General features: G+C 51.7%; 1 protein-coding gene across 2 annotated transcripts; it reads right to left on the minus strand.

The window, feature by feature from the left end:
* Positions 1–1,219: 1,219 nt before the first annotated feature.
* On the minus strand, positions 1,220–7,119 carry SEPT4 (septin 4). Of its 2 annotated transcripts, XM_012726538.1 has the most exons (11): positions 6,832–7,119; positions 6,442–6,535; positions 5,903–5,989; positions 5,270–5,393; positions 2,925–3,059; positions 2,697–2,814; positions 2,497–2,598; positions 2,220–2,316; positions 1,961–2,128; positions 1,704–1,750; positions 1,220–1,436 (listed from the first exon to the last, which is right to left on the minus strand). In XM_012726538.1, the coding sequence occupies exons 2-11, from the start codon at positions 6,449–6,451 to the stop codon at positions 1,377–1,379; spliced, it is 948 nt and encodes a 315-aa protein (XP_012581992.1). In that variant the 5' UTR covers positions 6,452–6,535; positions 6,832–7,119; the 3' UTR covers positions 1,220–1,376. The 2 variants fall into 2 exon arrangements, with proteins under 2 accessions (XP_012581992.1, XP_012581993.1); XM_012726539.1 differs by lacking the exon at positions 1,220–1,436 and having other exon boundaries at positions 1,711–1,803.
* Between the last annotated feature and the right edge of the window lie 4,875 nt (positions 7,120–11,994).

An 11,994-nucleotide genomic window follows, 5' to 3' on the forward strand; every position in this document is an offset into this window, starting at 1 on the left:
ATTGGAGGCGGGGCCTAGCGGGGCACAGGCCTCACAGTCACTTCCGGTGACGACCGGGCGTTAGGGCTACTCCCCGGTATCAACGCGGCTCATCCATTTTCCCGTTTGCTTAGCCGCAGCCTTCCAGTCCCCAAGTCAGAATAAGATAAAAGACCCAGTGAGAGCTGGGAGAAGCGGGGATGAGGTCTTCCATTGGTGGCGTTCGGGTTTTCCCCTCTTTACGCCTAGATGGATTCCGCCAACCCTGTCTTTTCATCGGTGAACCGACCCTGCAGACCTGCTTGACCCGTGCGGAGCCCTCAGCCCTAAAGATCTCCTACCTGAGAAAAGAAAACCTGGATTAGATACTGGCTTTTCCTAGGCTCTCAAGGGAGTAAGGAATGGGACTTTCTGGGGGACCCGCCTCTCTGCCCCTCCCCTCCTCTCCCGGCTCGAGAGTCAAAGCAGGCAGCAGGTTGAGGGGTAGCCGCTGGGGGGCGCCTTGGCTCCGCGATATCACATGATAAAAATGGTGACCGATTAATTCAGGTTCTCTACCCTTAGCCTGAGTTTGGGAGTGGGGAGTGGACCGGGATGTTTTAACACCATGCCCAGCGCTAGAGTGTCTTCCGTATCTGTTAACAGAGGACTGAAAGTTTTGCCACGGTAAGGTCTAGGAAGGCAGGAACCTTGCCTGTATTCACTTTTAACTCAAGCCTAGAACCTAGTAGATGTTTAATATTTGTGAAGTGAATGTTGAACTCCAAGACAACTGTTGAACTGTTCACCCCCAACATTTACTATAGTGTTTGGTAGTTACAGGGACTATTTGTTCAGTGCTCTTATCACAGGTTTTCTAGAGTGAAGAGTAATTCTGCACATCCATTTCCCCAACTCAGGGAAAACAGGAAGTCAGGAGGCTGCATACAGTTAACATCATGTTTTCCCAAAGTAGATATCAGGTCCAAAGTGCTATAGAGTTAAAAAAGTATTGTATGTGGGAAAGATGAAGAGATTCAGGTCTAGGTAATACAGGCAGGATTAATCAGTTGAGATGGAGAGGACAGACTAGATTTGAGTGAGGGACCGAACCCTGTCATGGAAGAAACTTTCCCCCCCACTCTTCTCTACTAAAACCCAGAAACCAGCACCCTCCTTCAGCAGCCTTTTAAAACTGGGTCCTATGATGTTCTTGGTCTCCAGGAGATGGTAAAGATACAGTGACACCAGAAGCCACCTATATATTTGTTAGACTTTATTTCCTCTGAGTCTCTGGGGAGGCAGCAGGGATGTAAGGCGAAGTGGCAGTAGCTACTGGGGCCTGAGCAGAGCTGGTGCTGGGAGGGCCGGCATGGGCAGATGAACAAAATATTTAAATATCCAAGGCTGAAAGCCAGCTAATGGGTCTCCTTCATCTGTCTTTGGATTTTGTGTAGCATCTCCTGCATCCGCCGCAACTGGAACAGGCACATGTGTTAAAATAGGGCCTTTCTGTAAGTCCTATAATGTTAAGGAAGTGCCCCCAAGCTTTAATCCCTTGAGAAGAGCCTTGGTAGCCCTAAGGTTCACATGATGGAGACCCTGGGTAGAACCAATTATCCACCAAAGGGCCTATATATGCACCAGGGCCAAGGGGCTTCCTATTCCCAAATCAGGAGATACTGAGGATGATCAAACACGGGTCTTCTAGACTGTAAACCCTACTACCCCCCTACTGCTCTCACCTCCTCATCTTTCTCTCGGATCAGCCTCTCGGTTTCTGGATCTGTCCCTGGTGGGACAGCAGGAATAGGGAAGTCGGTACCACTCTCTCGAGTCAGTTTGCTGAGGGAAAGGGGGAAGGGGGGTAGTAAGGCTAGGGGGACCCCAGCACCTGCTTGGTTTGAGGCCAGAGCCTACAGAAGAACAAAGGAAGGGCTTGGTCTCACCCCAGGCTGTGCTTGGGATTCCCCCCACTGCCAGCTCTCTCCTGGCTTCTGACCATACTTGCGATTCCGTTCCTTCACCACCAGGCGGGTCATGCTCTGGATGCACTGTGCCCGGTAGTTCTCATAATGTGTCTCCCGAGTCACATCCTTCAGGTCCTGCATGTGGGTACGCACCAGCATTGTCCTCAGCTTCACGAAGTCGCAGTGCCCTGGGTTTTCCACTGCATAGCAAGGCTAGGAATCAGCCAGGGGCACAGGTAGGGAGAGTCACTGAGGGCTACAAGATATGCCAGTCAGAGCTCAGTGCTTTACCTTCCACGATGCCCCATGGGTAGAGCCGGCCCCGAACTCGCCGCCCTCTGGCCTCCACCACAGTGTTGCTGCCAATTACAGCAAATGGGATGCTTTCCTGGAAGAAGTTAGGGGTGCCCATTCTCACCTGTTCCTTTCTACCTGTATTTTAATCTCTGCTGCAATCTAAGAGGCCAGACTCTTCTCCACCCCATAGTCCAGCCTCTAGGAGAACACTACTTCCCTCTTCTGCCCGGGAGAAACAAGACAGGAAAGGGATGCCCTCGGGTGGCCCCACCTTTAGGGCTTGGTCCTGTAATTTGAAGTCCTCATCCTCATCAGAGTCACAGTCTGGGAACTGGTAGACCTTGATTCCAAAGTGCTCAATCTCCTCCCGGATCTGGCAAACACATGAGGGGCCCACAGTTCTGGGGACCCCATCCTTTCCAGAAGCCCATCTGCTCCCTTCCCTCCCTTCCCACTATTAGCTTCCCTCACTTTGCGTTTCTTGCGTTCCACTTCAGGAGGTGTCAGTGTGTCCGCCTTAGCCAAGATAGGCACGATGTTGACCCGCTGATGCAGGGCCTTCATGAATTCAACATCCAAGGGCCGGAGCCTGGGGAACGGGAATCTGTGACCATGGGCGAGTGGCAGCCTACCCCTGATGCTCTCGGCCTGCTCCCTTGGCAGCACCAGTGGTGTCAGGGCCTCAGGCTCAGACCATACCCATGGCCGAAGGGCGAGATGAAGTACAGGCAGCAGTGCACCCTGTTGTCTTGGATGTTCTTGCGGTTTAGGCCACTCTCATCTCGGAAATACTGCTCAAACTGCTCATCGATGTATTCTGCTACAGGCCTCCAGCTGGAACAGGGACAGACAAGCAGAGACATTGGGAGTGGGGTCTGTCTGGTGAGCTCTGGGATGGCAGAGAAGTAGCCCATACCCTGAGCAGTGTTTTCAAGACACTGTTATCCCACAACTTGCTTACTCCATCATCAGCGGGGGACAGGGGTGCCTTGATAAAAGCCAGACTTCGTTTGATGAACAGAAAAGGGCCAGTGACGAAACAAAGCAAGATGTAACAAAGTGCAGGTGAACATCTTGGAAGCCAGGGCAGCCGTGTCAAGTTCACAACCTTCACTTGGTTCCACCCTCTCCAAACCCACTCCCATCCTTCAGGCTATAGTCAAGGACCATCTCTTCCACAAAGTCTCCTTTGACTACACCAGTACCTACTGCTCACCCTCCTTTCTCTTCACCACACAGTCAGGTAGGTGGTAGGTAGGCAGATAAATGCATGAGACAGATTTGAAAACTGAGATTCTTATTTATAGCTTGAACATACGTACGTGTATATACATTTTTTAAATTATTTTAATCTTGGTGCCCTGATAGTTGGACATTATGAGCATCACCACTCATTTTATAGATGAAAAACCTAAATCCAGAGCAGCTGTAACTTAATCCAGATCAATTTGGCCACCTGAAGCCATATGATTCCTAGCTCTGTATTTGCCACTATGCTGCCTCATCCTTTTACTAACTTGTTACCTAACTGACACAAATGTCAAAAAAGAGCTGTCCCCCAACCCCCTACCCCACCAGCACTAGACAATAAGCCTCTGGGGAACAAAAATCATTCAAACTTGTTCTGCAGCCCTTAAAATACCATAACGTGTTCATTAGATTTTTGCCGATTGATTAAATGAGTTTCTATGAGAGCACACTGTAAGCTATGAGGTGCCAGACAAATGAAAGTATGGTGATTGTGAAGATAAGAGCAGGCAAGTAAACAGACAGAAAGGGGCAGGGGAGGGGTAATTGCCACAGTGGAACCAGGTGCTGGTTGGTCTAGAGTTTCAGGAGAAGCCCAGTTTGCTGAGACATATTCCCAGAGCAGGAAGGGTGATGATGACATGGAGCCTACCTCGATCCATCAGGAATATTAATGAGGACCAATGTAGTAGCCCAATGCAGGGGCAAGAATGTAAGAGACGCCCTCCCGTATCTCTTAAGACCCAAGCCTTAAGACTATAAAGATGAACCATATGCTGAGCTAAAAGTCACATGTTGTATGATAAACATGTGATGGGGGTTCAGAGCACAGAAAGGGATGCAAGGGTCTAATGTGAAGCAGTTACCAGGGTAGGCTTGATGGGCGTGCCACCGGTATAGGGCTCTACACTCAGGGTCTTTGCTGTGACTGTCTTAAAATTCTTAATAATTTTAAATAGGGGGTTTCCCCATTTTTATTATGCATTATCCTGTGGTTCTTAAAACTTGTAAGTGTAATGCAAACAGTCTTTCCAGTTTTCTATGTACATCTACCCAAATCATACTGGATGATTTTCAGATCAACCCAGTGAAGTGGTAAGAGCTGGTATTTTTCAACTGAAGAAATAACAATCATTTGCTCAAGATCACGAAGCTACTGACTACTAGCCAAGGTTTGAATCCTCAGTCTAGGACTTTTCAGCACTACTCTACCTAACTTTTCTCCTGTCTTTATCATCTATTCTCCTCCTAGTCTACTCAACTTAGATCTGGCCATTCTCTAAATATCCTCCAGTTTCTGGAGGGAAAGAGTCAGGGTTGGCAAAGCCACCTTTTCTTTTCTGCTGTCCCTGGAGCTTAAGCAAAACCCTTTTTCCCTTTGTTGTTTCTTTTTTCCTCTTCATTCCTCCTGCCATGTACTCATACCCCACTTAATAAGATACTCCTAAAATGTTTCAGGTGAAAGGAAGGAGAGAAGGTGACATTTATTGCCCACCTACTGTGGTATACATTTTCATGTTCCCCTTTTGATGTACCCTTTATTCTTATCTGTCTCCTCATCCCCATTAAAGAATTATAGGTCAGAGCCAGAAGGAACAGTACAGATTGTCTGTTTCACCTATTCCAATGCTTTCCCTCTCACTTTACAGTGGAAACAGCTGTCCAGTAAGGGAGACAAACTAAAGGTCACAAATCTCTTCCTCCTGACAATTCTGGAAGTATCTGCACCTATGTGTGCATCTGTGTATGGAAGGGGAGAAGGTGGGAGGGCCGAGGCTGTGCTTGGGCAGACATACCACTCTGTGTTGTTGACTGCATCCCCAAAACCTGGTGTGTCCACAATGGTGAGCCGGAGTCTCACGCCCTTCTCTTCTATGTCCACTGCATGTTTAGTGATCTCCACCGTTTGTGTGATCCGCTCTAAAGAAGGGGGAAACTGAGGCCAGGGCCAGGGCGAGAATCTGCCCAGTCAGGACAAACCATCCACCCTAACTAGCTTTGCTGCCCAGACTGCCTCACTCATCCACACTGCCCCCCCCACCCCTTCTCACCCTCAAGCTGCTGGGGGGGCCTGTTCTCTGGGAACTAGCAAGGAGTACATTTCCCAACACAGGAAATGCCGGTGGCTGTTGGCTCTGGCCCCAGCCTCTTCTCTGCTCTCGGCTCTTTTCTTGGATTCCTGAAATCCTTTGGGGGTCAGAGACTCACTCAGAGAGTGGGATTCTTGGTCCCTGCCCTGCTTCAGCACCCAAATCTTTAGGGAGCTGGCTGGTGGGCTGCCAGGCCAGATAGGCGTATGGAGAGATGCTGTCTGTCTAGGAAGCCATAGTTTCCTAAATACTGGGCAGTCCACACTCCCAGACTCTGAAAAGAGTTTGATTTCAAATCAAGTCTGCCTGCCTTCCCTCTTGTTCCTCTCCTTTCCTTACCTTCAGCACTGAGGAGTTTCCGGTCTCGGTACAGATCAGTGAGGAAGAGGCTGTTGACAAGGGTTGATTTCCCCAGGCCAGATTCTCCTGACAAGGGAGAAAGGACAGAGGCACTGAATCAGAACATACAATCTATAGTCCAGCAGCAACTCCACTAGACCAAGGTGGGCAGGGTGAGCTGGGCTGAGGGAGCTGCTTTCTTATCTAGTTGGAAAAAGATTAACCAAACACTTAGAGCTGGAAGGAAACACAGAGAACAGTTTATCCAGCCGTGTCATTTGAATGAGGCTCACAGAGTGTAAAAGATTGTCTGGGGTCACAAAGGGAAATACTAGAAAAGTACTGGTCAAGTGTTTTTTGCACAACTTCATTACCCTACATATGTAAACATTAAGACAACAAATGGCTCCTGGTTATTCTGCAAAAAGGCACAGCCACTTGTTGCTTTTTCCTCCCCAAACCATACACCCTTCTCCCAACCACATTCTCTCCACATAAAACACCTCCTATCCAGCCCAGCCCCATCCTGCCCGTTGTACCTGCCACCATGAGGGTGAAGTCAAAGCCTTTCTTCACGGACTTTCGGTGGACTTGATTGGGGAGAGTCGCAAAGCCCACGTACTCCTTGTCATCCTAGTGGATGAGAGGCAGAGTGCAGCAGGGTGAGAGGGTGGTCTCAGGACTCAGCAGCAGCTTCTCCCTCCCTCCTAGTCCTTGTCCCAGTCTTATAGCTGCAGTGCATAACTCCTTTGAGGTTCCCTCTGCCACCAGCGGGGCTCAGGCCCCTGCTGATGTAACATCAGTGTCTAATGTACCTGGGGACTGACACAGTACACACAAACACACACACCCCACTCAGGCTCTCTGTTCCCTCCCTGGGTCTTCTTGCACAAGTCCACTGAAGGGTAAAGGCAGAACTGAGGCTCTACCTCAGAGGAGTCATAAGGATCGAGTTTGCCCCATGGACTTCGGGGCCGGGCTGAAGGGCTGAGAGGGGCTGGGGCAGAGAAGTTCTGCTGGTTGTCAGAGGACTGGGGCCAGGAGGGGGGTCTGAACTCCAGGTCATCCTGGCAGAGGTCCGGGGTCTGGGGCCTTGGTTCCAGGATTTGGGGTCTGGACTCCCAGGTCTTGGCCTCTGGTTGGTGGCAGCTCTCGTTTCCTGGGAAATCCTTCACAAACTTGTTCAGTTCTGCATCATCGGTGTCCTCCAGGAAGTGATCGATCTGGGGGTTGGGGATTCGGGGAGTGTATGGGTAGGTGGGTGGAAGAAAAAGGAGGAAGACAGGAAAAGGCAGGAGGGAGAGAGAGGAAAGCACTTGTGGTTAGAAAGGAAAGAAACTGCACTAGCAGCCAAGCTGGAGCAAGTGTTCACCATCCCTCCCTCACCTACTCACTAGCCTCCTCAGTTCCAGATGCCAGGAGAGACCTCAGCATCCAGGAGCAGCCCTAAGCAGCCCCTAAAGTTCTGGCAACTGCTCTTGGGAGCTGAGTAGTTCCAGTCCAGATACTCCCTCTCTAAAGGGGGCTTGTTGAGACTGTCCTATCTGGGGGCCTGGTCAAGCTAACTGGAGACTGCCCCAAAAGCCAGCAAGCCAGACTGAGTGAGGGGGAGCAGACAGGCATTAGAGTTGAAAGGAGAAAGTGGCTCAGGCATCAGGGAGAGTCAGAATGGGGTAAGGGCTGGAGGGAAGTTGAGGGAGAAAGGGAGTGCCAGATCCAGGTAAATCAAGAGCTAGCAGGGGCTCTTTGCCACCAGTCACTGGGTTAGTAAGCTGCGGGACTAAGGAGCAGCTTCTGCTGGGAGTGCCCACTACCCAAAGCTCAGTATACCTGACTCCCACTAATCCCAGACACTGAGCCACACCAGAGCCAGACTCTGGGTCTCAGGAGAGGAAGGTAAACCTGCCTGTATTTGCTGAGACTGGGTAGAAGGGAGCTGAGAGGAGCCAGGTAAGGGAGGATGGAGGTACGTTGGCTCTGGAAGAGTTCAGGGAGGCTTGAAGGAAGGATGACTGGGCCCCCAACTGTGAGGGACAGAGGGAAGGACCCTTCAGCAGCACCTTGCCTGAAACTAGCCTTCAGGCAGCAGTGCAGAGGGGGTCTGGCCTGAACAGGGAGTAGGAGACAGAATTCTTGGCTCCTCTGTAAAGAACTATTCCACCCTAATTCTAGTGTAGAAGAGAGGCCGCTCACCCCTGGCTCTAAACCCTAAAGCTTCTTCGCTCCTCAGGGGCCAGCCTTCTTTGTGGAGTGCCTGGCAGTGCTGGGCTCAGCTCTGCCTTACAATACCCACGTGCCACCCCAGACAATGGACAAGGCCCAGCATCATAGCTGACTCGCCCTCTGGGCATTGGTGGGGTGGCGGCTACTCCAGACCCGTGCAGAATCCCAGCAACAATGAAGAGAGATAAGATGGCCAATGTCTCCTAGCAGGTGCCTATTTTTTGCAGGACTAGCACATTGCCAGGTTTCTGCCAGAGAGGAGGGATTGAGAGCTGTCAAGTTGGGCCCTCCCTGGTGTGCAACAGATTAAAGCACAGCACTATGAAGCTACCACAGCCACTGTAGCACAAATTAGATTCCCTGACCCACCCCTTGTTCTCTTCAGCAGTGTATTTCAGTACATCTGCCTGTTCTGTTCCCCATTCTGTCTCTGGTGAATCTTCTCAACCTCCCGTACCTCTGGCCTGTACCCCAGCTCTGTATGCATACATAAATAAATCTTTTTTTAAAAGTTACAAAGAGAAAGAGCTGTCAAGACCTCACACCTGCTTATAACCATGGTCTCCAGGGCTCATCTGGATACAGCACAGCAAAGAAAGCTCTTTAGCCTGAAACTAGAACCAGTATGTGCAGACTTAGTGACCAGACACTGTCCTGAGGCATGTCTGACCTATGAGACTTCTCACACCTATTTGTGGGGTCCAGAAGGGTGATCATAAACCCAATTTATGTTTGTTGTCCTAGTATAACGACTGTGTCCTTTTCACTCTCAAGTACCCTAGCTTGGATGATTGTGTCAATAGAGAAGGGATGAAGCTGGAGGGGTGGAGATAACAGGTCTTGTTTTCTGGTAGCTAAAGAGTCTGGCAATTCCAGGAAATCCTGCCTCTCTGCACAACCCCACAGTGCCCCAGCACTGATCTGGGGTCAGGCTAAATGTAGGAGAGAGAAGACTGCTCTGGCTGGTTTCCCCCATGGACACTAAGCAGAGGTTCAGCAAGACAAAAAGCAGAGGTGGGACCCCGAGTTCCCACCATCTCCCAGCAGAGCAACTAGGAACCCAGCACCATTCTCTCTGCCTACCCCAGCTGCTCACAGCATGGAGGGAGTTACAGGGGTTCTAGACAAAAAGTCAGGAAGCCAGGGTTCTCACCTCCTATCTGTCCCATCCTGGTCCCTAGCTGGGCCAGTGACCAAGTAATTTTCTGACTTTGAGCCCTGATCCCAGCCAAGGCAGGGGGAAGACCCACCTCCCAGAGCAGACCTTACCCCGACTTGGGTCCTGTCCTCAGGGACAGAACTGCCTTCCAGTCCCAGTGGATGGTCCATGTCCCAAGCTTCAGACTCCCTTCGGCAAGCCCTAGGTCTAATTTTATCTCTCAATGTCCTCACATACAGAAACAGCCTCGTCTCGATGCTCTTGTTGTGATCGGCTTCCTGGATTGCTCTTTTCCCTTTCTCTCTGACCCCTGTCTCTGTCAGGGGCCAAAAAAGCCTGTGGAATGTCCTTCCCTACCCTCTCCCCCCTCCCCTGGCTCCCACCATCCAAGGACAGCTCAGCTGCAACAGGATCACTGGTTTCTCTGCAGTCCCCTCCTCCTCTGATTGGCTGCCCCGTGCAGCTGCCTGCCGCCTACCCTGGTGGGCACAGCACCAACCTCCTGTCTGTCTGCAGCACAGGCTCTTCATCCACTCAGTCTTTTCTATTAACTCCCAAGGACACTGAGGTCTAAGAGTTGTGGGCTATCCCCAAGGTGACCTGGCCTATGAGTATATGGTGACAATCACCCAGAAGACACCACTCTTTCACCTTAGAAGACTCCCATCTTTTTCATCTTAACTTTAAGCAGTGCTGAAGAATGGTGGGTTGTCTTCTAATCCCCTGGGAAAGGCTGTCACCTTTTCCAAAGCAGAGGACCCCACTGTCTTCATAACCCTACACATAGATTTATCTGCAAAGAGCCCAGAGAAACAGTCGGCTTTGCTCAGGTTATACCTGGCCTCTGACTCATGGGGACCTGTATCACTTCCATCACCCCACTACTCCCAGATAGTCAGCGGGGAGCAGCTAAGACTTGGTCTCTGAAGGCAACTGTTCAGGACAATGGAAGGTTGACATCTCAGAGGCTCCCATTAGGGGCCAGACAAATTGAGGGGTCTGGCTGTGAGTATGCAATAGAGCACTTGACTGGGAGTCAGAGGCTGGTGTTTCTGGTTTGGCCAGAAACACCCTTTGTGGTTGTGAATAGTATCTTAATTTCAGCGCCTAAAGTTCATTCATGATGGCCTTGCATCCCAAGAAGGCTGAGGAGAGAAAGCCTCCAGATGACATACTTCAAGCTGCTTTGAGTCTAAGGAGAAATGGTGCATCTTAAGCTACAGGATGGTTGTTGGCCTGTCATTCTTTTCCCATGCAAATTAACACCACTCCCCTCACCCCCAACTCCTGGGCTGGGGAGCTCTCCCACTGATCTCCAAAGAGCTGGGATACTGCAGCTAGAGGCTGAGGACTCTGGTGGTGTTGGGGTGTCTTTCACTAGAAAGGAACAGGGTGGCCTTAGCCAAGTTGAAAGCACCAAGACCTCAGCTGAACCCAACTTAGTGTGTGGCAGAAAAAGCCCCTCTTGGTCCCTGCTGGGCTTGGCACTAAAGAAAATCAGTACCCCCCAAGTCCCCAGGCTTCCATCCCTGGAACAGTCTGTCCATCCCCATGTGGTGTCAGGAGGGAGGCAGAAATAGAGGCAGGCATCACTTGGCCTCTCCTAGGAATCCCCCTTTGTGGAAGGTCCAGGGTCACCAAGACTTCCTGGCCAAGACTTGGGTTTCTGCCTGGTCACAGCTTGAGAGACAAGAGCCCAAAAATTTGGCCTTTTCAGACCTGGAAGCTTCTGATTCCACGGGGCCCAGGGGGCTCCCTTCTGGAAGCTGCCCACAGCCAACATCCTGCCCCACAGGCTGGTCACAGATCTGCTGTAAACAGCCTGTACTTCCCAATGCAGAAGTCAAAGACCAGGGGGCTTCTAGCCTGGGAGGAGAGGCTGGCGTGGGGCCCAGAGACCCTGACACAAGCACAATGTTTTTGTAGCAAGCTCTGGCAGCAACGGCAGAAGTGGCATCCTCGTCACCAAACATCAAAACTTCCTACATGGGGTCCTCCAGGAAGACTAGCTGCTGCCTGAGGATACTGTTTCTCCTTCCACTGCAGGCAGGTGGCAGGAATGAGTTCCCCCCACCCCCACCACTGCAGAGGGACCTGGGGGGGGGGGGGGCCAGGGGGGGGGGGGAGACAGGGGGGCGGGGAGAATATTGGATGCAGCAGAAGGACTGCTTCCCTGTGCTTCCTGCCTCAAAGGCAGAAGGATCTAGTGGGCAGGATGATGGGCTTGGCTTCCTTCAATCAGGGGTCCCTGGGCAGAGGGCACTGTGGGCAGGGCTCGGGGGTTCCACTTGCCAGGCAGTGGGAAGGAGGCCCAAGCCTGTCATCCCGCTTGGAGAGGCAGGCGGTCTTCGTGGGCCTCCTCTGTGTATTTTCCAAAGGAAGTTGTTGGCTCCCAAACCCCAGGCTGATGGACTAGGAGGGGCCACCCAGGTCATCCCCGACCCAATCAAGGGCGGGACCCTTCACCTCTGCACGTCGCTGACGCGCGCCCCCCTGCACACCATGCCTGTCTCTCGACTAGAAGGGGCGCCACCCCCTTCCCCCCAGTCAACACGGACCCATCCTTCAGTCCAAGAACGCGGACAGCACCCCCGGGGTCGCCGCGGAGGGAGAAGCAGGAGGAGAAACTTGGGAGCGGCGACGCCGCGCCGCCCGGCAGCAGTGCCTGCCTATGCCCGCGGCCGGCGACAGCGTCTCCCGACCCGCACGG

The sequence above is a fragment of the Condylura cristata genome, unplaced genomic scaffold, assembly GCF_000260355.1.
Source record: "Condylura cristata isolate star-nosed mole 26May11 unplaced genomic scaffold, ConCri1.0 scaffold00017, whole genome shotgun sequence".
Classification (NCBI taxonomy): Eukaryota; Metazoa; Chordata; class Mammalia; order Eulipotyphla; family Talpidae; genus Condylura; species Condylura cristata.

Coding starts and splice junctions, on each gene's coding strand:
- SEPT4 (XM_012726538.1), bottom strand. Junction 1,751..1,960: donor GGAACGGAATCGCAAGTATG/GTCAGAAGCCAG, acceptor CTGTCCCACCAG/GGACAGATCCAGAAACCGAG. Junction 1,437..1,703: donor TCCGAGAGAAAGATGAGGAG/GTGAGAGCAGTA, acceptor TGCCTGTTCCAG/TTGCGGCGGATGCAGGAGAT.